This window comes from Verruconis gallopava (genome assembly GCF_000836295.1).
Source record: "Verruconis gallopava strain CBS 43764 unplaced genomic scaffold supercont1.16, whole genome shotgun sequence".
In the NCBI taxonomy this organism is placed as follows: domain Eukaryota; kingdom Fungi; phylum Ascomycota; class Dothideomycetes; order Venturiales; family Sympoventuriaceae; genus Verruconis; species Verruconis gallopava.
Window position 1 is genome coordinate 529,696 of NW_015622152.1, and position 24,312 is coordinate 554,007.

General features: G+C 47.2%; 11 protein-coding genes across 13 annotated transcripts; 5 read left to right on the plus strand and 6 right to left on the minus strand.

The window, feature by feature from the left end:
• Positions 1–185: 185 nt before the first annotated feature.
• PV09_05379 (glutamate-tRNA ligase) lies at positions 186–1,950 on the minus strand (the record flags this gene model as incomplete). The annotated part of the gene is made up of 2 exons (XM_016358877.1): positions 186–860; positions 913–1,950. 2 exons carry the CDS (start codon positions 1,948–1,950, stop codon positions 186–188), a joined length of 1,713 nt encoding a protein of 570 aa, XP_016213496.1.
• Positions 1,951–2,534: 584 nt separating this feature from the next.
• PV09_05380 (uncharacterized protein) lies at positions 2,535–3,762 on the minus strand. The gene has a single exon (XM_016358878.1). The coding sequence runs from the start codon at positions 3,540–3,542 to the stop codon at positions 2,739–2,741; it is 804 nt and encodes a 267-aa protein (XP_016213497.1). The 5' UTR covers positions 3,543–3,762; the 3' UTR covers positions 2,535–2,738.
• A 101-nt stretch (positions 3,763–3,863) lies between these two features.
• On the minus strand, positions 3,864–5,988 carry PV09_05381 (homogentisate 1,2-dioxygenase). The gene is made up of 5 exons (XM_016358879.1): positions 5,737–5,988; positions 5,432–5,653; positions 4,971–5,383; positions 4,180–4,918; positions 3,864–4,127 (listed from the first exon to the last, which is right to left on the minus strand). Exons 2-5 carry the CDS (start codon positions 5,497–5,499, stop codon positions 4,022–4,024), a joined length of 1,326 nt encoding a protein of 441 aa, XP_016213498.1. The 5' UTR covers positions 5,500–5,653; positions 5,737–5,988; the 3' UTR covers positions 3,864–4,021.
• Positions 5,989–6,124: 136 nt separating this feature from the next.
• On the plus strand, positions 6,125–7,982 carry PV09_05382 (A/G-specific adenine glycosylase; the record flags this gene model as incomplete). The annotated part of the gene is made up of 1 exon (XM_016358880.1): positions 6,125–7,982. Exon 1 carries the CDS (start codon positions 6,297–6,299, stop codon positions 7,980–7,982), a length of 1,686 nt encoding a protein of 561 aa, XP_016213499.1. The 5' UTR covers positions 6,125–6,296.
• Positions 7,983–9,283: 1,301 nt separating this feature from the next.
• On the minus strand, positions 9,284–11,244 carry PV09_05383 (uncharacterized protein). The gene is made up of 3 exons (XM_016358881.1): positions 11,125–11,244; positions 10,170–11,073; positions 9,284–10,117 (listed from the first exon to the last, which is right to left on the minus strand). The coding sequence occupies exons 1-3, from the start codon at positions 11,171–11,173 to the stop codon at positions 9,481–9,483; spliced, it is 1,590 nt and encodes a 529-aa protein (XP_016213500.1). The 5' UTR covers positions 11,174–11,244; the 3' UTR covers positions 9,284–9,480.
• A 159-nt stretch (positions 11,245–11,403) lies between these two features.
• Positions 11,404–12,397, plus strand: PV09_05384 (uncharacterized protein). Its single transcript, XM_016358882.1, has 2 exons — positions 11,404–11,552; positions 11,609–12,397. The coding sequence occupies exon 2, from the start codon at positions 11,679–11,681 to the stop codon at positions 12,351–12,353; it is 675 nt and encodes a 224-aa protein (XP_016213501.1). The 5' UTR covers positions 11,404–11,552; positions 11,609–11,678; the 3' UTR covers positions 12,354–12,397.
• A 722-nt stretch (positions 12,398–13,119) lies between these two features.
• On the minus strand, positions 13,120–14,501 carry PV09_05385 (uncharacterized protein). The gene is made up of 4 exons (XM_016358883.1): positions 14,116–14,501; positions 13,786–14,034; positions 13,412–13,726; positions 13,120–13,361 (listed from the first exon to the last, which is right to left on the minus strand). The coding sequence occupies exons 1-4, from the start codon at positions 14,263–14,265 to the stop codon at positions 13,299–13,301; spliced, it is 777 nt and encodes a 258-aa protein (XP_016213502.1). The 5' UTR covers positions 14,266–14,501; the 3' UTR covers positions 13,120–13,298.
• Positions 14,502–15,039: 538 nt separating this feature from the next.
• On the plus strand, positions 15,040–18,220 carry PV09_05386. Of its 3 annotated transcripts, none has more exons than XM_016358885.1 (5): positions 15,040–15,177; positions 15,239–15,396; positions 15,516–15,881; positions 15,951–16,105; positions 16,155–18,220. In XM_016358885.1, exons 3-5 carry the CDS (start codon positions 15,838–15,840, stop codon positions 17,729–17,731), a joined length of 1,776 nt encoding a protein of 591 aa, XP_016213504.1. In that variant the 5' UTR covers positions 15,040–15,177; positions 15,239–15,396; positions 15,516–15,837; the 3' UTR covers positions 17,732–18,220. The 3 variants fall into 3 exon arrangements, with proteins under 3 accessions (XP_016213504.1, XP_016213505.1, XP_016213503.1); XM_016358886.1 differs by having other exon boundaries at positions 15,772–15,881; XM_016358884.1 differs by having other exon boundaries at positions 15,239–15,881.
• PV09_05387 (uncharacterized protein) lies at positions 18,071–19,930 on the minus strand. Its single transcript, XM_016358887.1, has 3 exons — positions 19,755–19,930; positions 19,200–19,697; positions 18,071–19,146 (listed from the first exon to the last, which is right to left on the minus strand). The coding sequence occupies exons 1-3, from the start codon at positions 19,789–19,791 to the stop codon at positions 18,410–18,412; spliced, it is 1,272 nt and encodes a 423-aa protein (XP_016213506.1). The 5' UTR covers positions 19,792–19,930; the 3' UTR covers positions 18,071–18,409.
• A 139-nt stretch (positions 19,931–20,069) lies between these two features.
• On the plus strand, positions 20,070–21,911 carry PV09_05388 (uncharacterized protein). The gene has a single exon (XM_016358888.1). It carries the CDS (start codon positions 20,472–20,474, stop codon positions 21,732–21,734), a length of 1,263 nt encoding a protein of 420 aa, XP_016213507.1. The 5' UTR covers positions 20,070–20,471; the 3' UTR covers positions 21,735–21,911.
• Positions 21,912–22,001: 90 nt separating this feature from the next.
• On the plus strand, positions 22,002–23,744 carry PV09_05389 (60S ribosomal protein L5). Its single transcript, XM_016358889.1, has 5 exons — positions 22,002–22,075; positions 22,436–22,457; positions 22,514–22,585; positions 22,638–22,695; positions 22,747–23,744. The coding sequence occupies exons 1-5, from the start codon at positions 22,067–22,069 to the stop codon at positions 23,492–23,494; spliced, it is 909 nt and encodes a 302-aa protein (XP_016213508.1). The 5' UTR covers positions 22,002–22,066; the 3' UTR covers positions 23,495–23,744.
• Positions 23,745–24,312: the final 568 nt, after the last annotated feature.

Below are 24,312 nucleotides of genomic sequence, written 5' to 3' on the forward strand. Positions count from 1 at the left end.
GTGAAGTAGAGATTTTTTGCAACTTAGTATATACATAAATCCTTTTTCTGTTATGACCGTAAATGGCCTCGACTCGGGGTTTCCATGACCGAATGCGGGGAAACATCCTATTGCTCCACCCTCTTCTTCGGATGACTAGAATTGTACTAGGCGCATGGCGGAACTGATGAGAATGTACTTGCTTTTCAGGAGACATTGTCTTCATAGTTAGGCTGGGAACTCAACCTTTCTATTACGCGTTCAAGGCCCAATATTTCCATCGTCTCAACTAAACTGGGGCCCTTTTGGCCACCTGTGAGCAGGACTCGCAGGATTTGCCAGAACTCCTTTTTCTTGATTCGCTCTCCGGTCTCGCTTTGAGTTTGTGTTACCGCTTTGATAGCATCATCCGTGGCTTTTGAGTATAGGTCCTGGAGATACTCGTTCGTCTCATCTGGGGCGGGAAGCAATCGCTTGTCCACAGAACCATCACGAAAGGCACTGTTTAGGCTAGAGCATAGCGCTTCTCTGACTGCCTTCGCTTTCCTCTCAGCAATGGTCTCGGAGATCACTGGACTTTTAAGAAAGAAGTAAGAATGCGTTCTTGCGAAGTCGACGGCAGAAACATAATTTTTTGCATCTGCGATTAGGACACGTTTCACGTATCCACGATGCGCAGAGGGATTCAAGCCCTCCTCTAGTTTTTCTCTCTCTGCAAATTCTTCGGCCATGACTGTCTGCACAGCACTGCAGAAATTGTCAAGCATTTCGTCTAAGGCCTCCCCACCATTCTCAACTCGTTTCATAGCATGCTTTGGGGCAAGAAACCAAAGTTTGGCGAGAGATACCGTGGGATTCGTATTCGACAGATTGAGGTCAAACTGTGGGCACCAGTTAGAATATGGCAGCTAAAACCTCATAGAGATCTCTTACGTTATGCTCAAGGTCTTTCAAGCTCATATAATCACTTCGCTGCGCATGCGACCATCCAAATAGTGCGAGAAAGTTTATAAGTGCCTCGGGCAGTACGCCGTCCTTCTTGAACATATGTAGATCGAATGTCTTATCCCTCTTGCTCATTTTGGTCCCATCCTCATTTAACAACAGTCCGATGTGGCCAAAAGAAGGTGCCACCCATCCGAACGCATCATATAAGTTAAGATGCTTCGGCGTTGAGATCTGCCATTCAACGCCTCTGATGACATGTGTGATCTTCATATGATGGTCATCTACCACATTAGCGAAATGGTATGTTGGCAACCCATCTTGCTTGATGAGAATGAAGTCATCGTATACGCCCTGTGCTGCGGCACGTCTTGCTGCCATCTCCGACATTATGTATGGTCCTCCAACAATGTCATTATAAGCAACTGGCTTTTCTGGCGCTCTTAAACGCACAGTATATTTTTCCCCGTAAGCAACTCTTGCTTTCGACTCTTCGGCGGAGAGATGATAACATGTTCGATCATACATCGTGGCCAGTCCGGATTGACTTCGCTGCTGACCCTTCTTCTGTAACGTTTCAGCTGAGCAGAAGCAGCGATACGCATGCCCAGACTCTATCAATTCTTCTGAATGCGCCTTGTACAACGCACTGCGCTCTGACTGCCTATACGGTCCATACGGTCCGCCTACTTCTGGACCTTCATCCCAACGAAGCCCAAGCCATCGTAGATCGTTGAGAATGCGTTCCTCGGCGCCTTGTATTGTGCGCTTCTGATCTGTATCTTCTATCCGGAGCAAAAATTTGCCATTTGTTCGCTTCGCTATAAGATAATTGAACAAAGCTGTGCGAATCGATCCGAAGTGCAGGTAACCCGTCGGGGATGGTGCAAATCGTGTTCGTACTGGACCATCTGGGATCGTCGCCCGTCGTCTAGCTTCCGATGAAGCGAAGCGATGATTTTGGCGGGCGATACGCGTGCGACAGTGGCGGCAGATATAGCCTGCGTTGAATAGCTGCGTTGACATTGCTCTACTGTCACGCTTCGACAGAAAGGACAAGGAAAACTACTGTATTATGTCAGCAGTCTCGTCCATGCCTGTGCTCGTTGCATTGGACCAAGTCGAACTTGAACTGAAAAAAAGTTATGCCAAGTGGGTTAATCATTGTTGTTAATTTGATTGATTACTCGAGTTTTCCTCTCTATCCTCCCTTTATTGACCGTCAATCAGTCATTGCAACAACGATGCGTTCGTCATGCCTCTCATGTACACTAGGAGTAAACAAACTTCTGTTGTCCCTAGGTCTAAGTATGCCATTAGATTATTGCACACTTTGCATATTCTCTTTTAGTTGAAATATGCGCTGAGGCAGTTAAATATATAGCTGGTCCTTTTTTTTCTGTGCTTGAGCGCCCTTATGCAAGATGCAAAGCCCTCTCTTTCCGTCACTCTTGTCCTAGTCGCAAGACAATTTTTGCAGTGTCTAGACTGGTCTTTTGCATTTTTTTGAATAGTCCTAGGGACAATCCATCTAGCTTGCAAGTTTTGCGACTAAGTAGATAGATTGCAGCGAAGATCTAGGAAAACTACTATTCGAACTCAAACTTTCAGGTCGTACTCAAACATGTGATTAATCTACATGAGATATCCGCAAATATCAGAGAGTAGCTTGGCAATGGTGTAGCCTTAGCTAATCACTGTCGACGGTGCATTCTAAGGGGCTAGAATGTTTTGTATTTCTGTACACAGCGAACCCCGTACACTAAGGTGTACAATATGACTTGTTGGTTCCTGTCCATTCAATTCAGAAGTTTCTACAGTTTTGCATGCGGCAATTCCCATTTCTCCCTGGCATGGGTGAAAGAGACATGACCATACTCCGTGTAGCCAAAGTTCGCCTCCTGAAGAATCACTCCCCGTTTCCTGAACTCCGGAGTGTGGTGGAATGCATCATGAGCTTCTATCGATTCCCATCCAACCCAAGCGATGAAGCAGTTCTTCCATTTACCACCTCCTTTCATATTCGTAGGGGCTCCCGGTATGGCAACGTCGTCAGTAATCCAGCCACCTGAGGCACCCATACATCCAGGCACAGTAGGCACGATGGTGGTCCACAAGTCCCAAACAGCATTCCAATTACGTCGTCCTGTAGCAAAGTAAATTGCAGTACCCGTATAAGGAGCTCCGCCGCCAAGGGCTCTAGAGCCGGAGGAGAAATGATTGAGTTGCGCATGACGAACTACAACATCCTTCTGAACATCGACTCCCTCTGGTGCTAACTGCTGGGCTGTCTCCAGGATTTGTTTCCATGTTTCGGACTTCAAAAAGTCCTTGTTCTGCTTATTCTTCTCGCGCGCAACATGAAGCTGGACCTTATTCTCGCTCTCAATCCAACGTCCCCAGTACAGTCGTTGGTAGCCAGGCGAAGCTTCAATCTTTTTCAGAATGCTCTCCCAAACTTGTCCGTCCGCCGATTTGGGATCTTCAATTGTCGCTGATTTCTTTACTGGCAGCGTAATCATGGCCGTAGGAACTGGGTCTGGCAGAAAGAGGAATTCATATTGAACATGCTTGGGTACCTGATTTGGTAGTTTGATGTTGGTCGACGGAACCTTCATAGTGGGTACAAGCTGGATTTCGATTTTCCTTGGTCTCAGTTTCAGAATTTCCAACAGTCACCGGGAAGTTATACAATCTTTACGAATGCAAACCAACAAATAGCCGTCTTTCCGAGGATCAAGCAAAGCTGCATGTCACATGCCGGCTCACGCGTCGAGTCGCAACCCCCGAATCATGCGGGGTAGGGCTGACTCCCTATCTTAGATTATTTAGTGATAATACGTCGAATAGGTACGATCGAGCTCACAATCGTCTACAAAATGGACGCGTTCATCGCAAATCGCGTAGTGTCTAATTGTGGATCCCTTGGAAAACCGTGATTTAGCACGTGAGGCGGCTTACACGAGCTCTCTTCAATATTGATCATATATTTACTGGCAAACTTTGAGTTTACAAATACATTCATCTCTCGCTGAAAGTTGTTTTTTCCATTGAGTGTAATTTTGTCATTCCATGTATATGGTCTTGTCAAAAATGCTTAGATCTTAGAAGTCTTAAAGTATTTCTTAAACCCTCCAAAATCTGACCTACGGTTTGTCGGAATGGCTCTTTTGAGCGCCCATTCGGTTATACCAATCTGGAAACTGCATCACTGCGTTAGCACATAATTTTCAAGAACGGTTGGAACACCCGTACCAACTCTCAAACAAAAAGCCAACATGATTCTCGGGTACACGTTCCGGTTCTAGCTTCTTCGACATCGCCTCTTCAACTTCTTCCTTGCTCAAACCATGAGGGCTGACGCTATTGTTCAGCCCACACATACCCCACATGGGCTTCGGAACTTTTGACAGGTCAAAACCTCCACTGATCACACCTGAAAATTCCGACATGACATTGCGATGGAAATATGGTAGTTGGAAGGTGTCCTCCATGACAAACCACCGAGGACCCATGTACAAAAAGTCCAATGCCGGATGGTCTGGCATGCTGGAAGGGCACGTTAAGACCGTGAAAATTGATGGATCTTGATGGTCGTAAAGCGTCGACCCCAGAGGCATAAATTTTCCTAAGTCATATTTGAAAGGATAGTAGTTACCTTGCCAACCCACAGCATTGAATGCACTACCGATCATATTTGCTTTGTGTAACATTCCACCAAACTTCGCATAAACTGTTGTTGGTTCCTCGATATCGACGTACTTTGCAATTGGAATCTCAAAATCTCTCACATTCGCAAGACAAAGTGTACCTGAGACGCCGATTTCTGGTACATCTATATGGCCACTAAATGTCTCCACGATGTGCCCACGGGCAGGGCTGGAGTGAACGGCAGCTCTCCAACGAATTCCGCGTGGAATGACGCATATTTCTCTTGGTCGAACTCGAAGCATTCCCATTTCTGTCTGAATGTCGAGAACACCGAGTTGGGGGACTATTTGCTATGTTAGCTAACCTGATTAACAAATTACTATACGACTGTGTACCTATAAGCCAATCGCCGTCTGCACTATAGAATGCAGATTTCTCATCCATGCTCTTTCCACAGGCGTAAGAGTAATAAGCAATCCCATCTTTGATAGTCGGATCACCAGCTCCACCAATCAAATTCATGCTATCAATGAGCGTCTTGTCGGCCTGGACTTCAAATGGGGGCCAGACAAATTGGTCTGGTAGATGTTGTACGCTCTCTTTCAAGTTTAAAGACAGTGGATGATCCGGTACACGTTTCCATGTTGACTGAGCAGTTGACGGATAGATCCGATATAAGAAAGTCTGGCGATTGTGTGCGCGTTTGGCAGTGAAAGAGGTGCCGGAGATACGCTCAGGGTACAAACCTAATTTATGTCGCTGTGGCAGGTTTTGATTCTTCGGCACCGCGTTGGGTTCTGCTTCTGATCTATGGAACTGTGAGCAATCTCTCCTGGTAGCATAACACGCAACCTACTCATGGTGGTTATTCAGGCCTACAAGGTAGGTGAACGGATCTTCCACAGAAAATTTAGAAGTGGGCATGCTGTTCTTGGTTCGTAATAGTACCGATGCAAAACTACTGTTGGACTGTGTTGCTAGATAGATTTATTTTGCTTGAAAACCGGACCCGGACCCGGACCCGGAACGGATGTATATCCCACTGCTTAAGAAAGGTTTCACGCGCGGCACCTAAGAGCTACCCCGCAAGTCAGCGCGCGCTAGTCAGCTCTCAGTGGAGGGCAAGGTCCCTCTAATACAAGAATCAGTCGGGGAGCATACAAGTTACTTCATCTGCTAGTTGAGAGTCCGCATACCCTAGCGGGAGCATCCGAGAAACCCTAGATGCTAACCGAGGCTCCACAAAAGGGAGTGTTTGCTCGGTAGCGGGAATAAAAGGAACCATTTGCCATTCTCAGCTGTTACCGTGGATCAATTGGAAGCCTCTAGCCTAGGTTGCTAAGCATTTCCCATTTTCGGTATACGAGAAAGGAAAATCTGCCGAATGTCCCCTAACTGTGTCGCTTAAAGAGCAGAAATGATCCAAGTATTGAAATCGTAGCATCATTCAGAACTATCTATCATGGGTGTTTGTGCCTGAGGGATCAAGGCAGAACATATAGGCATAATTTCATCACAGTAAAGTTTTGTCCAAAGTCGAGGACTGAGTGACAAGTTCGTTGAATCTCAACTACCTTTTCGTCAATTAAGTCATACTTTCTAGCGATTACAATTGATCACACTAAGAGTTTTACCGGAGCTTGTGAATTAACTTTAGATCTTCAAATGCTTTCGGCTGATCCCATTTCGTGTTTCATCTCGTCTTCGTCACCTGGTCAGTCATGTCAAGCAAAAAAATAATTGGTCGGTCTGAGACCAAAGATGCAAACGCCTTTTTGTCGAGCGTAGATGATACAGAATCATGTGCGCCCGTGTTTCCACCTCATAGGATCCACTCGGTTGCGTACCATCGAGCGCCGTTGCTCAGTAACCACGACGCCACCGAATCTCTACTGACATGGTTTGACTCGATCTCTGAAAAGCGAAAGATGCCGTGGAGGAAACCTTGGCTTGACCCAGCTGCATTTGATCGAAACCAAGAAGAATTGGAGCGCTCACGATCAGAACGAGCGTATCAAGTATGGGTTAGCGAGATCATGCTTCAGCAAACTAGAGTGTCTGTAGTTATACCATACTTTAATAATTGGATTTCGAAGTGGCCAACCGTAGAAGATTTGTCTCATGCAAGTCAAGACGAGGTACTAGCAGCATGGAAGGGTCTTGGATATTATTCGCGCGCCACGCGACTTCTTGAGGCGGCTCAGCAGATAGTGAACGATATGGATGGCAGAATTCCTGGCGATGTCGAAAGTCTGCGAAAAATCAAAGGGATTGGTCGATACACTGCTGGTGCTGTGTCATCGATTGCTTTCGGACACGCGGCACCCGTCCTAGATGGGAATGTTAGTCGCGTGTTATGCAGACAACTCGGGTTGTATGCTCGTGTCAAAGAGAAAAGTAAAGAAGATCTTTTATGGAAGGCAGCAGCAATGCTTGTGGAGAATGTTACAAGTTGTAGCATTGAGTCTGGCCTCAGCGACATTCCAGGAAGATGGAACCAAGGATTGATGGAGCTTGGATCCACCATCTGTACACCAAAGCCAAAGTGTCACGAGTGTCCAATCCAGTCAACATGCCGTGCATACGCCGAAGGGCAATTACTTGGAAGGACCTCTAGCGATGTTGGCATGCTTGAGGATATCGAGGACGCCTGCTATTTGTGCGAACAACTGGAGCTTGAAGAAGTCGAGGCAGCGGTTGCGAAAGCAGATACTGAGAGCGACTCTAGTCACTTAAGCAAACCAAGACGCAAAAGAACAGCAACAGTGACAGAACTAGCTTCTCGGACAGCAAAAAGTGCAAAAGCAAACACCACTACACAGCGCTCAATACATGATTTCACTACTCTTCCAGGACTGGCGACACAAAGTGCTTCGCCACCCACACATCCTCAGAGCGAGCAAGATGCTAAAGTAATTGCATATTGTTCGTTATTCCCTAAACGCGAACCGAAAAAGAAAACTCCCGAAGAGGAATGTGCAGTATGCATCATTAGACGAGACACAGATCTTGGAGATCACTATTTGATTGAACAGCGACCGCCAAATGGACTTCTCGCATCTTTGTGGCAATTCCCAACGTACAAACTACCAACGAATAGAAACTGGAGTCTAAAATTACGAAAGACAGAGTCACGGATATTTGTTCAGAGAATAGTCGGGCATGACCGCAATGTAAAATTAAGCCCTACGACGGAAAGAGGAAGCGTTACACATGTCTTTAGCCATCTTAGACTACAAATGTACGTCCATGAGTACCGCTTAGGCTGCGATGATAGCATTGCAAGGGAAATAGTGAGTGAAGATGGACCGAAACGTTTATGGGTTAGTAGACAGCGTGTGAGTGATGCTACACTAAGTACCGGTATGAGGAGGTGTTGGGAGCAGTATAGAAGTTCAGGGAACTAAATACAATTTTTTTGAAACTAGGTGTATATGTTGTCAGCTCGTGCCGAACTCGATCGAAGCTTTGACTCAGCATCGCTAGTTGTAAGCCCAGATACAGCGAGGTCTGGGACAGAGCTTCTCGTGTAAATCGTAGACAATTGGCCACTAGCGAACTGTTTTCCATGCCCGAGTTCTGGTCCCGTGGATGAACACACTATCTTCTGTTTCTGAATTGAAATGTATCTGGTCTGGAGCTTGATCGTTGCCCCAGTATTGCTGTACATTTTCTTCATTGTGGGTAATCTTAGATGACTCTCTGCCTCTGACTCTTATCAAATCAGATATCTTGTTGCCTCTTTCATAATAATATATGATTTTCGTAGACTTGTGGTGACCTTCAAACGCCCCATTCACAATTCGGCTTGAGTTTGAGAGATTGTGTTCTGCGACGTTCTGAATTCTGAGCTTGATGATTTCGCCTATTATTGCACAGCCAAAACTTCCAAGCGCTTTACCGAATTTGCATCTGGATTCTGTCAACGTAGGTTTTGTTAATACGGGATTGCAGTGCCTGGAGAGTATCCCACTCGTGCAATGCTCCCTTTTCGCTCTTTTTGATTCTCAAGCTGCTGCCCAGATACCGGAATTGGCGATATCGTACCTACAATTATGATAAGTGATTGCGCTTTCCAACTATCACCAATTACAGGTTTTCTTTGGATGACTACTTCTCTTCCCTCATCGTCGGATACTTCAGGCTTTGTATTTACTCACAGTCCGTGGACCGCGGCGTGAGTGAATGCGCAGAATAATGTTGTACTGAACAAAACAATTGATTACCCATTTGTCGTCTCTGCCACTTTCTATGCGGATTTTCCAGATATGGTTCAGATAGCTTGAGCTTGCGGTTGTGAGGTGTTGGTGGTGGCGTTAAGATCTGTACAGGTGGTTGTGGCCGAAAAAGAGACTGCCGACGGCAAGGATGGCGATCATCTTCTCCTGGGACAATGTTCTCCTTGGATACAATACAGCCCATGTGTTCGTATATATCTCCAACAGGAAGCTTGTTTTTCCCATATACTTTAATTGAGGCGTGCGTGAAATTCGGGAGATGCCTGAGTGGAAATTTGGCGTGAGGAATGCAAAATAGCTCGTTATGGCGATATTCCCGGACCTGTAGCATCAACTTAAAGTTACTCTTCTCTGTTGGCTTCCATTGATTCATTGTTCCAGAAGCTCCCCCCAGTGGGCCGAATCGTGACTAGGAGAATATCCGAGATGCTGCAATTGTCCATCACAACTATCACATCCACACATATAGCTTGTAACCTTGCAAATACATGCAATTCGTGACTGTATTTGCAGTAGTTAAGAAAAGATATCACTAGCTATCTATTCTCTCTTTTATTACCTATGTGACATGCCATTTCAAGATGAGCCCGCAAAGACACCTTTTTTTAACCTTGTCTTTAATTCCTTAAATTTCAATCGCGATTGCCCATGTACATCTCGCTGACACTTACAGACCATTTACAACCACCCGATCTTGATCCTGGTCCTTGAAAACTGCCTCAGTAGTCTCCACCAGAAGGTCAAAGCAGCGCCTGAGATATTGCTCTTCTGTTTGCGTGTTTGCGCTGACAATCCTAATAGCATATACTCCTCCGACAACAGTACTAGTCAAGAAAATTTCACCTTTCTTATTGATACGCTCGTACACCGCTTTTGTGAGGGCGTTCGCGTCGAGCCGCGCTTGCGACTCAGCATCGTGAGTAAAGTCGTTCGTGTATCTCTCATGGCTCGGATCTACGTCAGTAGCTTTTACAAGGTTTTGATGTTGACGTGGTTTACAGCTAATGACGGTTAGGGCAAAAGCAGGGCCAGCAAGGACGTCGAACAAGTCCCCTCGAGATTTAATCAAAGAGTGAAAATACTCGCCCAGCTTGATGTGACTGCGAATAAACTTCTGGATACCTTCGACTCCATACGATCGAAGAACGAACCACACCTTCAACGATCGAAAGCGACGACCGAGTGGAATCTGCCAGTCACGGTAGTCAGTGACTAGACCAGACTCTGAGAATGTGTTCCGGAGGTAGCTTGGAGTGATCGATAGTGAGCTTGTGAGATCGCTTCGCTTGCGAATGAAGAGACAGCTTGGAGAGAGAGAAGTCAGCAGAGCCTAAACTTGAGGAAGAATCTTTGTACCTAAGATCAAAGTTGGTCAACATCCACTTGTGCATGTTAAAGTCCACGCTGTCAAATGATGAGAAAGCCTTGGTGTAATGCTGATATTCTGGGCAAGACAAAGCAGATCCTGCGTAAGCCGCGTCTACGTGAACCCAGATGTCCGGCCAGTCTTTCAAAACTTCAGCAATCTCCTCAAAGTCATCTATAGCACAGGTATTTGTCGTTCCAAGCGTTACAGTGATATAGTATGGAACTAGACCTTCATTCTTGCAATCTTCCAGCACGCGTTTCAATGCTGAGCCTTTCATTCCATACGCATCCTTCCGGAAGACTGGAACCGTTCTGATCTTTGTCCCAGCTATGAGCGCTCCTTTTTGCGTCGAAGAGTGTGCATGCTCACTGCCCAAAGCGACAAGCTTCCCTCTAAGGGCATCCTTTGCGCTTTCCCGCTCCTTCTCGCCCGCATGGCTCTGTGTTAATCTCCGTAACGCCCGTTCCCTAGCGGCGACCATAACTGTGACAACAGCTTCACTCGCAGTACCTTGAATAACACCTCCTCCCTCGGTTTTACTAAGGAAGCATTCTGGCAAACCGATCATTTGGGCAACCCAATCCATCATGACCGTCTCCAATTCGGTGATAGCCGGGCTGCATAGCCAGTTGAAAGCCGGAGCGGAGTATACTGAACTATACAATTCTCCAAGGATACCAGGATAGCTGATATTTGATGGAAAAAAGGCCATAAAATTTGGGTGCTGCCAATGCGTCAAGCCTGGAACTATCAATTTCTCAATGTCTTTCTGGACGGCTTCCCATGGCTGCCCCTGCAATGGGGCTTGTTCAGGAAGCTGAGGTGCAAGATATCCAGGTTGAACATCTGCAACAACCTTTCTCGAGGGAAGGGTATCATAATACTGAATGACTGTCCGTTTTCAGAACTTTACTGACGAATGTTGACGCCTCGAAAACTCACTCTCTTCAATAGCTGCATGTGCAGCCTTGCGGAACTGATTAGCATCCATGACTCTTTTGCGATCGAAATACGATTGTGTTGACGAAATTTAAGTCACACCCCACTGGTATTGTGGTACATTTATACAATGCATGGTTCTGGACTTGTCAACGCCCTACACGATTCGAAGACTTGTGCTACTTTGCTCAATCTGGTAATAATGGTGAGAAAGTGCGGAACTGTTCCGCGTGCAACTTTGTCCCGTCAACAGGATGTCGGTCGAAAAGCTGCACTGCAGTCATTCAATATAATGGGCCATTGTTTAAGCCAACGATCTATTCATAATCGACGTGTTCTTTGTTTCTCACCAAACTGCACATGCCTTAAATTGTCGTCCAGGTCGATTAGGAACAACTACGCTGAAACCCCAAGCTCGGGTGGAACAATTCGTGAGACGGCTTGTCAACTTGGCGGCGTCAATGCTTCGAGTAGTAACATATTATAGAACATGGCTACCTGCGTAGCGGATGAAATGATGTGCATTACAACTCGATTCTAACCTCAAGAAGCGCGCTATGTACTCCCAGCACAAAGAGCCTGAGAATCAACCTTTCCTAGACAACTTTTCAGATGAGTTTATACACAGCACAGACTATCGCAACCGCCGCCTAGCTAATGCTCAGCGTAAACGACTGATTTCTCACGGTCTTGTATTCCTCGCTACCTCATTATTATGGCTGGCTATTTGGCTATATTCCTCGTCTTTGCCATTCGGCGGTTCGCGGCCAGACGTCAACATTCAACACAACATTACATCAAACGCCAAATTGCTAGAATGCGGGAGCTCCCCTCGTGAAGCTCGAGCGTTGGGCTGCAAGTACGACATTTTGCTCAATCACTGGGTCCCAGAGCCGTGCTATGATGAAGAATTCATTCAAGAATACGCAGATGACCAGAGCTGGGCAGCATACATCGACGAAGACTTAACGCAAAGAATTTACAGCATTCACGAAATGTCCGAGAAAGACTATTATTTCACCTCCTTCCGAGACCACGTCAATCATTGCGCTGTTATTTGGAAGAAGCAGTTTTGGGTGCTCTATGAGGAGCGGAAAAGTTTTGACACAATGATTGCCAGTCCAGAACATACAGATCACTGTGCATTGTACCTTAGTGAGGCTGTGAACACGAACTCAACAGAAGCAACAAGGGTTACTGTAGGCTATGCAGGCTGTTGGATACGGGATTGAGTAAATCTCTCACAATTTGAAGCCAACGCCAATATGTTCTAGCGCTTTTTTCGCTATTCTTTTAAGCCTTCCATTTTTCAACCCTACATTGTAGTCATACACCAAAGCGAACTATTGATCTTCCAATTTTTGACTCATTGACCTCGAGCAGATAGTACGACTTTGTCGATATATTTTCCCGGTTCAAGCCTATATGATGAAGGTATTTACGGAAAAGTCCAACGTTACCGTTCCAATTCTTATGCAAACAGTACGACTCAAAATCTTCTTCGACCTGACACCATTTAGCCTCGCCTTTCTGGGAAAGATAAGTTTATTGTCTTATGTTAGTCATCATATATATCTCGAAATACCCTTCACACGAAATAGTTAAATACGGTCCAAAACCTGCTCGTTATTCTTTCTGAAGCCATTTCCCCCGGCCCTGAACGCATTGCTCCGCCCATCTTGGGGTTTCAGTTCAGGCTATCAGACAAAATACGGTAATTTGAAGTATTCATATTACATGTTGCCGCTCACTGCAGGGTTTTTACGCCTCAATCTTGAAGATGTTCGCAGATCATAATTATGCCATCTCGTGGGATCCGGTCATTGTTAGCAGGTCTTTAAGGTCATTAGTTCAGTACTACTCAGGCCGCACTGGCGAGCTCGCATTCTTTGATAAAGGCATATGATAATCTTCTGAGACACATTGCTACACGTCTCAAGGGCACATGTGACTTAGTCCTTACTGCATATTTGTCGTCTACTCAGATCTGGCTTCTCCGAATAATGGACAAGTGTCATACTTTTCAGTTTGAACAAAGTCGAAGCACTTGCGAGTGCGCAGTTAACATGATATTCAATATTCAGAAAGTTCAGCTATACGAGTGCGTGCGACCTGCTTCACACATAGTTGTCAGGAGCTTGTAACCCGTGGCATTAAACTCTAGTTCTTCATGACAATTATTCACTAGTCCCAGCCCTCCTGAGCCGGTAGCCATAAACCGTTCGTCTTAACTTCTCGTCCTATGACAGGGTGAGATTTGGTAACATCATCTTGTTGGATTGTGACATACCCCAGGATCCTCCTTAAACATGACTTTCTCCATAAGCTTCTCAAAAATTTTCTCAACCATAAAGCCTGCTTGCTTCGCAAGTTCAAAAAATGCGAGGTCTTTCTCCAAAAGCCATGGTCTATACGGAGTGAAAAACACAAGGGCGCAAGCATCTGAGCTGTGCTGTAAGGTGTGCTCGATAGAATGCAATAGTTTAACGTGTTCGGAATGGTTAAATAAAAGATCCGCCAATATCAGTGTCTGGAAGCCGGTAGGCTTGTTATTCGGTGGAAGAAGAGCTAGAAGAGAATCAACAGAATCACCCCACAGGTGGCCCTCGAGATTATCAGTTATAACGGTTTTGGAAATTGGGCTAGATCGCGATTTCGACTTACGGTTGTTTCGAGTATTCCAGGGTTGGTAAACGCTGAACACTGTTCAATATTGGTTTTCAAATTCTCGATGAGTTCCGGATCAGGATAATCAGTCACAATAACTCTGTTCGCGCCGTTTAGAGCGCAAATCAGGCTTGGCAGGCCAGCACCAGCACCCAGCTCTAAAATATTACGTCCTTTAACATATTCCGAAGCATTCTCCTCGAGATAGTCGGCTATTGTCCGACCGGCATTCCACAGAAAATGACCCTGATACCGTTAATCACGTTGGCTTGTCAAGTGAAGTAGTCGTATGAAGTACAACGATGAAAGCTTCCTGTCACGGCTTACCCAAAGAGGATTATGTCCTACTAGACGTAAGGTCAGCTTCTTGCCGGAGAGAAGCGTATGTGAGACAAAGGTGGGTTGGGCCTCAGGTTTGAAAAAATCTCTTGGTTCCTCGAACAGAGAAAAGTCTTCACCGTCTTCAGCGTCCGCCATCTGAAAAACTTGTGCACGTCACACAGGGCGAGTTGAATGGTCCGAATAATCGTGTGCGCGGAAGGCTTTCCCGTCGGAACTTAGGAAATTAAACTCCACCGGGGATGCTGAAGTTGGCCTTTTTCATGCAGCAGACATTTTGCGACAATACACGATGATGGCCAATACCGTTTGCTACGCTTCGGTAGAGCGAATTGTATTCGCAAAGTTCGTATGTGTGTGGAGACCAATACGCCCTGAGCCGCGCGCCGTGCTCAGAACTACGCCGGCAGTGCGTAGCAGGTCCCGTAGTCCTAATGGAATCTCTCTCCATCGCAAAGAAAGCTGTCTAAAGGCGCAAGCCTCAACCCCAAACAGCAACATACAACCATTCTCAGTTTCTGTCTTCGTGATAGACGCCTCTCCGTATGATGATTTCGTCGCTGTGGTAGGCGCTAGAAAGCGTGTCATCGTTTTCTTCTGAAACGCCGTTGCCCACAAGTCGCGAGCGCCGACCAATGACAAGAGTCCAAATTCAGGTGGCAAACTCACGGGCAGAAAATACTGCAAAGTCAAAGGTCGTCGGCCTTTTAAGCCCGTCAGACTTGCGGGCATCGTTGCTCAGCCAGACGGGGTGGAAGCCCCCTGTCGTGGAACCGTCCAAGTCCTGCCTCACGGCGATCTGTGGGCCCCAGAAGTGCTGGCGAGGGCGTGCCTTGGACAAAAGACCGAGAGAGTGGGGCCTTTGTCTTGGAGTCCTACGGAGTACAACTAAGCCTTTGCGCACACGTTCGGCAAGTCCTCCACACACTACTCCTTCTCACACCTATTCCAATCAACATTCGCCGGTCGTGGAATCGTGGGGTGCTTTTTGTCTTGATGTACGCTATAAATTCCGCTAAGAGTGTGCGCGAGTAATGCAGCTTGTTTAATGTGAGCAAACCATCCTTCGCAGCTTTTGCTTATATAATAACTTGCTCACGTCGGGGCGCAGACCTGGCTGATCACACTTTCTCACAAAAGCAAACTTTCCATACCAACTTGGGGATACGTCTCGAATCACCAGTCGAAACTTTGACAATATCTTGCACAGCCAGAGGTCTCCGAAACGGAAGGATCAAACACATCTGTTGTCCAGGCTTCGCAAAGCGGGTATGTGCGTATACTTGCCTGTGAGCAGATCTGTCCAGCACCCGCCTTATCCTGCACAAACATAATTTGCTCAATCCACGCTGCGAATCGTCTTGCTTACAAACGCTTTCCCATTCCAGCATCGTAGTTTGATTTTGGCTGCGCTTGAGCACATTGTGTCTGAGACTATCGTCTGCCGAGTGCTCGCAACCGTGTCGCTGGGTTGAACCAGCGCAAGATCTCATGTGCTCTCCCGACTCTTTACACATTGATGCGATTCTCTATTGTTTGCCTTTGCGTCTGCTGTTCCGTTCTGTTGAGCAGATTGTCCACGTCTTGCGCCAGTTCGGGGCCGATGTTCAATCTGCGTGGACCTCAAGTCTAACAGCATGTTAGGGACATTCCGACCAGTCCTTGAAGCATTAAAGAATTACCTCAGCCTGCCACGGGTCTATCACAGATATGCCCGTCATTGAGATTAATGGTGAGAAGAAAAAGGTAGCGTGGTATGTATTCACGGATTTGACTACAGTAGCAACGTCTTGGTCATTACCCACAACTTACCGATGTCTTAGTGGACCTTGCATTCGTGGCCACCGGTCATCCAAGTGTACTCATAGTGATCGTGTCCTCATTGAAGTACGAAAGCCTGGACGACCATTGAGTGCTTGCCCTCACCCTTCAGGCTCATGCGGCTGTCAACGTGCAGTCTTCTACACAGTTCCGAAGGGTATGTCAAGCTGAGTTCTTGCAAACCAGTAAAAATTAATCGCAATCAGGCGAATCAATCTCAACACACGCCGGGTCTCTCAGTTCAAGCACAAGCGCATACAACTCGCCCGCTCCAGCTTCTTCAAACAGAGTGCAGAAACCAAAGCTAAGAAAAAATTCTACCAGCGTGAACACATCGAATGTTCAGAGGGCATTTGAAGTTGACCCTTCAGTGCTTTCACAACACGCAAACCACAGCGTTGACTCTGCCTCAACTACAGAGGTGTCTGAGTCGTCAAGCAATGTACCATCTATTGCTTCAAGTACTAGCTCCACTCCCCAGACCGAAGCTATCGATACGAGCATACAGAAACCTTCCACGAGGACTATACCATCTGAAGGCGGTGATCCCTCAGCTCAGAGAAGACCACTCCAACTAGGCATGCTAGGTGTAGGTGGATTTGGTACGACGTCGGATGAGCTGGGCTGGTCTGGCCCTTGGCCGGCTTACAGCAGCATACCACAGCGAGATGACAATATATCCAATACTCCAACTTCGGGAAGCTGTTGTGGGGGAAATAAGAAGGGGCTGGATCCGATTCTTACTGATTCGGGGGGCGCCTGCTGTTCCTCTAAGGAAAACCCGTCTTTGTCTCGACACATGCCTTCGAGCGATCAGCCTTTCACTCTGAATACAAATCAGATCGATGGTCACGCTCCGTTACAGGCCAACTCGTGTTATCCAAGGCAATTTTCATTACCTGGTCCTGCATTCGAGACGCATGTATTCGCTAGCAATGTTTTCACGGAAGATCGATTTGGCTGTCCTCACCAAGCAAACCACGCCTGCGAGTGTGGTGAGGGCTGCGAGTGTCTTGGCTGCTCTATGCATCCTGCAAACCGAACAACAACTGATTATGTGCGATATCACACTGAATTGGCTATGCGAGGGTACATTGACTCGAGTCGCATGCACATAGCTCCAACGCTAGATTTTGCCCAAGCGTCCCAGCACTTCGGCAATACCAGCACTGTGACCCACGAACAAAGTATAGACAAAGACCAGGTGCCAACACATAATCAGTTCTTAGCTCATGCCGTCCAATCATATTTGCCACAATGGCAGCATGCACAGAATGGCCTAGCAACGCCGACTTTTGAGATGTCTCAATTCAGCCTCCAGCAGGAGAACTCTGCAGCAATGTCTCCACTTACGATGCAACAGTCTCACTCGCACCATCCTCTCCAATCCAGCATGAATGCGCGAGAGCTGCAACGATCTACGCATACGCACCAGTTATCTTTACATGAAATTCACGCCAATGATCACGAATCTCCGAGCACCGAAGATGATACCTCCACGCTCTCACCTTCAGCATTCAGTGTGCAACAATTCAGTATTCCTGGTTGCAACGATGTTACAGGCAGTTGCTTGTGTGGAGATGGTTGCCAATGCGACGGCTGCCTTACACACAATGGTCATGGCAACGCTACTACTGATGATGTTACTGGCGAGAAAGGAGAACATGGCACGATTTCGGTCAACTACACTAGCGCGAATGGGAGTAAAGGATCCGAGTTTGTTCATCGCACATTCGACGATATTTTACGAGACCCGACGTTCGCATCTACGGCCACCAGCTAAACAAAGCGTTATTCTCATGAAAATTCCTACGAATATACTCGCCTGATTCAACTCATCCTTTATTTCGAGACGACCATCCGATGAAAATTAGCACAGGAGGCACAACTTCCGAGGAGCTGGCGTACATGGTAATATCAAGTTCGAACATCGTGCTACAGTATCGCCTGAAAGGATTCGAGAAGATGGTCGGCCGCCTGAGACGATTTATAGATCACAATTGTATATATGAAAAGGAGGGATGACATACGGTTACGGTTACATCGAAGATACCCCGCTGAGCACAAAACAGTAAGCCACGGTTCAGTGGACTTAGTCGATCCAATTCAAATGCATGATTGAATCCTTTTACGCTTGATTGAATCCATGCTGTTGTTGTTCTTGTTGACATTTGCCTCATCCAATGCCGAAGTCCGACAATCCTTGTTACGCTTTTATATGATAGACGCATAGAACGCAGAAGAATAGCATCCAAAATGAAGGCGTTTGAACTAAGGAAGCTGAATCGATATTACGAGAGTAGATCTAAGCGCTTGTATTACTTCTAGTTTGTTCTTCCCAGAAAAGGCGTAGTATTGTGCAGTCCATGAAAACGACAGGCGCAGCGTCAATACCACTTCCTGGTCTGTCAAGCGTTTTTCCCAACTCAAACAATCCGTGTAAATGCCAGAGAAGTCCAGATCACTGTTGAGCACACTGTGGGCCGCCCTCCATATCTTCATCATCCTCCCACTGCGCACTAGTTGCTCTAGGATCTCCAGATCCTGCACCAAAGTCGTCTAAGTCATCTTTTTCCTCATACTGCACTTCGTCAACTTCGGATGCATTTATTGGTGGTCCGGGTCCAGGTAACAAGCTCCGTATTGCCTCGGCCTTACTTTTTTCCAGAAAGAAGTTGTCATCGGGAAATTCGATATTGACAGTGAGAAACAAGTCGCCCTTTGCATCGGTTTTTTTAACAGGCATGCCTTCTCCTTTGACCTTGAGGACCTGCCCAGGTCGGAGAATCTTGCCCTTCGGTGGCGTTATCGATATGCCTCTGCCGTCAAGATGTGTTAAAACCACTCTGCTAAATCCTGTCAGAGCTTCTGCAAGCGTAATGTTGATTTCCGCTGCGAGGTCATCACCCGCTCTAGCAAAAACCTCGTGCTCCGTCTCTTTCAACTCAAATACAATATCTCCTGGCTCTTGGTCAGGTTGCTGGTCTGCTTCACCCTGTATTACTATCTTGTCTCCTTGCCTTGAACCGCGGGGAATGTACAACTCGAGCATCTTGCGGGTTTGGACGACTCGATTGCCTTTACACCTCTTGCACTTATCCTTGTCCTTAAAAACTTCACCTCTACCACTGCATGGGGAACAGATAACCGTCTCTTGCATAAGTCCAATCGTGGTTTGGCGGACCACTAGTCGCTGCCCTGCCCAAGATTATTAGCGTAGAAAAAAAAGGCGGCCAAACTGATGTGCATACCATGCCCATCACAAGCGCTACACTTCTGAGGTTTCGCCTTATCCTTACCACCGCTACCTTTGCATGTTTCGCACACAATATTCTTAGTGCTAGCAAACCTCGTCGTCTTCCCTTTGTAAAGCTCCTCCAAGGTAACTTCGTATTCTTGCTCTTCGTTTGGCCCTTTCCTTGGTACGCGTCTCTTTGCGCCGGGTCCACTCGGCATCCCGCCGCCCATTCCCATGCCAAACATCTGTTGCAGTAAATCGTCCAAGTCTACCTCTGGGCCTGCTCCGCCGGCGCCACCTCCTTTGAAAGCAGCCATTCCATGTGTATCGTACAAGTGCCGCTTTTCGTCATCTGAGAGAATGTCATACGCTTGTTGGACAGTTTTGAAGCGTACTTCTGCTTCCTTTCGCTGCTCCTCGGGGACTTTATCAGGGTGTGACGAAAGGGCAGCCTTGTGGTATGCTTTTTTGATCTCGATTTTCGTGGCGCCTCTGGAGACGTTGAGGACCTCTATTCAATTAGAGCACAAATTCCGATAGTTTTAGTCTTGAAGCTAGGCAGACAAACCGTAGAGATCTTCCTCTTCAACTTCTACACCATTCATGTTGAAGTCGCAGTGTAAGTCCTTACTGCTTTCGATATGCAGCCTCTAGCAAGATTTGCGTCTTAAGAGGTTGTTCGAGACACTTTCGAACTGTTTCATGAAGACAACTTCACGAGGGAACGCTAACAGTGTTTTCGTGTTTTTGGCGCCGATGAAATCCGTCCGCCTATTCGCTTGCCTAACTCGTAAGGCTCAGGTTCGAAAAACACTGACTAAGCAGCATGTGTCAAAAGCCTGCGTTTAAATTTGGCCACGGCACTTCCATCATTTGCTAGGAAATCGAACATGTGCATGCAACAAAGCCGTGATCTTGTTCTGGCAGACCAGCCTTGTATTGTCTTCCATCTGTTTGTGGAGTGAAACTCTGTTCCAACAGATCCTTAACGTGGAAACTCAAATAACATTATGGTCGGTATCTTGCATCACAAACTCCGTAAGGATACGTATTTACAAGTAAATAAATTTAAAGTCCTTACTCCTGTTCACTTTAGCTTGCTCTACGTTTCTCCAGCTGGCAACAATTGTCAGAGCAGAAATGACTGGCGGAGATCCGAGCTGGTCTTTCCAATTTGATCAGCTTGGCCTGTAAGGCTGAAACCCCTTAACGCCACGAACCACGACCTATCCCAACGACATTTCTATGCCGGTCCACCTTTTTTGAGACAGTCACATCTCTCAAAATGGGCCAGCCGCGCTCAACGGAAATGGAATGGAAGGACGTTGTCATCGTTGGGAACCACAGAAACTCCAGTGAGGATGAAAGCGATGGCAACAAGGAATCAGACATCAGCGCGGACGAAGTAGTGGATCTCCGAAACGAAAGAATCTCAAAGGATTTTGCAAGGCAGCCGTTCTCAACGAGTTCGAATCATCAACACCACCGGACTAAGTCAAAAGATGTGGATGGAGATCCGATCACAGCTGTTACGACCCGTGAAGAATTTCCAACATCAGCCCATGGGTTCTTCAAGCATGAGAATCTTACTGCGACAAACACAACGGTGTATTCAGAAAGCAAATCGTTGACGAACAAAAACGTCAATCTCATGGATCACTTGTCCATAGTCATCGGACCTCCCGTGATACTTATTCTCGACCTTGTGGTTCCCTGTGCTATCTATTACTCTTGGCTTCACATCGAACGCAAGAAGTGGCGTCAGGGTGGGATGCTGGGCCCTAAGCCGGTCTACAATGAACATATTCTAGGACTTTCGATCATATCATTTGGCTTTGGCGAGCTCTACATTCTTATTGTGCGGATTGTCCGTCTGATCAAGGACTGGGAAGGATGTGCTCCACTCTTATCAAAACACAAGTGGGAACTCGATGCTACATGCTGGGTATATGGTTCTGCACTTCTTGTTGCACTTATACCCTTCACAGTCGCGACAACTGCGCGAAACGAAGTCATCCCATGGTTATATCTCTGGTCTCCCGGATTTCTCATGGCTTTCCTCGGACTAGTGGCCGTGGTTACCCTCATTCCCATAAAAATCCCGGTGCGAATTAATTCGGATCCGAAAGGCTCGCGCATGAAACCTATTGTATACTATGCGGCTGAAGACTTCATCTCGGTGGACAACTTTCAAGGTCGTGCATTTAGGAAACGGTTCAGACAGCGCTATGAGGCAAATCCAAGAATACGACGGATGATCCTTCATCTGACATTGTTTTGGATCGGTGGTATATGCATGTACAATGGTTTGATCGCCGCCATCGTTTTCAATCTAGAGTTTGAGTATGCGTGGGGCACTAGTCTGGGTGTGTTGTTTGCGTGGATCTTGTCATGGGCTGGGACCACATTTCTCTGGGTGAGGAGGATCGTTGACAGAGAAAAGAACAATGCGAGGCAAGAGAAGGCTAAGCGTCTCAGTGCAATCATGGAGGAGAGGCTGAGCATGATGATTGAGGACGCAAATCGTGGCCAACCAGAAGCTGTGTAGATTGCGCGAGAGATTTCTGCGGGATCATAGTATGCTGGTTATGGCACATTGAGCATTTCGTGTAGCAAAGCATTCAACATCCACATATTAACAAGATGATCTGGATGGCTAAAAGTCATCAGATCCATATACATAGTAGCCAATAAATAGCATTGTCTTTCGGAGTTTCGTTGTGAGCAGGCTGTCTAAACAGGAACCAGACTAGCTAAATATGGTAAAGTGTGATTTCTGCGCACACTCATTTTCGTTGAAACTTTTTGAGCTTCACAACTCACTTGCAACCTCTACGCCAACAACCACTTAGCACATCAATCCCGGATTGATTCGCTACAATGGCCTTCGTAAGTCTTCTCCTGTCACTGACTGGCATTTCAGAGCACGGCTTCGCATCCGAGTACCGAGTCCTACTTTTCGCCTGCGCCCTCCGATGCTGTAGTAGTCTGCGTTAAAACGGGCGAACTAGCGTAAGATGAGAGAACATAACGGAGAGCCACCGTCGCTGTAGTAGTCTCTGCGCTGATACTTTGTGCAAAGATGAAGACGTTTAGCATGAAAGACCCTCGTGCGCGTTCGCCGCGAGGGCAGGCATGCCACGGCAAAATTGAGTGAAGGTCTAGGCTGCAAGTCGCTGCACAATGCTTCGATCATACACTATCTCAATGGTTGAAGGGTGCTGACTTGATATTTTTTCTGCGCAACAGACCAAGACCGTTAAGAACAATGGTGCGAACGCACTCTTCATTATGGCAGGTGTGGATAATTTCTAATATATAGTACAGCGTACTATTCGCGGTACCAAGTCAAGTACAGGCGCCGACGGGAGGGCAAAACTGATTATGCGGCTCGCAAGAGTACGTTTTCGAGATTATTACAGCCTATTCAATGAAAATTGACAAAAATCAGAGCTTATCGCCCAGGCCAAGAACAAGTACAATGCCCCCAAGCACCGACTAGTTGTTCGGTTAGTCTACCTAAGACATAGTATACAAGATGATAGCTAACATTTATCTAGCTTTACCAACAAGGACATCATTTGCCAAATCGTCAGCTCTGAGCTGAATGGTGACCGCGTTGTTGCCGCTGCCTATGCACATGAGCTCAAGCGATACGGTATCACTCATGGTCTCACCAACTGGGCAGCCGCGTACGCCACTGGTCTCCTCGTCGCTCGTCGCACTCTTAAGAAGTTCGGCCTGGATGAGGACTTCCCCGGTGTAGAGGAGCCAGACGGTGAATACACTTTGACGGAGGCAACTGAGGGTGACGAGGGACGACGTCCATTCAAGGCATTCCTTGATGTCGGTCTCGTTCGCACTTCAACGGGTGCCCGTGTCTTTGGTGCGATGAAGGGTGCTTCCGACGGTGGTCTTTACATCCCGCACTCGGAGTCTCGCTTCCCTGGTTACGACATTGAGACCAAGGAGCTTGATTCCGAGATTCTGCGCAAGTATATCTTCGGTGGCCACGTCGCCGAATACATGGAGACGCTTGCCGACGATGATGAGGAGCGTTACAAGACGCTATTCGCTGGCTACATCGCAGACGAGATTGAAGCTGACGGTCTCGAGGAGCTGTACGCTGAGGCTCACAAACAAATCCGCGAGGATCCGTTCAAGAAGGACGAAAATGAGGGCGATAAGAAGGACAAGGAGTACTGGAAGGCTGAGAGTAAGAAATACAAGAAGCCTAAGCTGACAGCTGCGGAGAGACGCGAGCGCGTTAAAGCCAGGATCGAGGAGCTCAAAGAGGAGATGGAATAAAATATGGATATATATGTGCAGTTGCCAGGATGGGAGCTGAAAAGGTCTCGTTCAATGCAATGGTGGCTCGACCAACGTCAATACAAGATAAATTTATTCATTTAGCATAGCACGGCATGGTCAGCTTGCTTCGCGTACGTCGACGCAAGCTACAGTGTCTTCCGTTCGGTGAATAACGGCGGCGTCAGGGAGTGAACAGTCTCGATAGGCAGGACCATGAAAAGAGAAATTGAATCACGGTTTTCCAACGCTTGACGTGATCATGCCAGACACTTAAATTTTCACTCTTAGTGCCCACTTGCCGTCCCACAAAAGGATGTGCCGTAGTCCGAGGTGTACTGCCCTTCTTGTTCCTAAAATAGCTGCAAATGAGTGGACCGGAGGTTTCGGTGATTTACGCTGCTGATGAGAGCGCGATGCGCTTGCAGGTGGCTCTCTGACACTGGGCGCTGCACAGCCAGTGCGGCCACAGAAAAAGAATCATGAGCGACTCAACAGGATCATCCACTACACGGAACGCAGCGGGTGCGCCGCCTGACTCAGGAGACTCGGCGTCGACAGGCTCCTGAAGGTTCCGGGGCTCTGTGAACGTCGGGGCCCAGCAGCGGCAGCTCTTTGGAGGCAGAGCGGCAGCCGGTCCACAGGCGCTCATCGAGCGAAATGCGGCGTTCGGCCGGGGAAGGGCTGTCGTGCTGAGCAAGACGGAACACGGCCAGCGCCGTGCGGTGCTTGAGCCTTGACTATCGAACTCAGGACGGAACAACGGGGGTCTTGGCCAGCCGCCTCCGCACAGATGGCAGAGAACAGGTCCCAAGGAC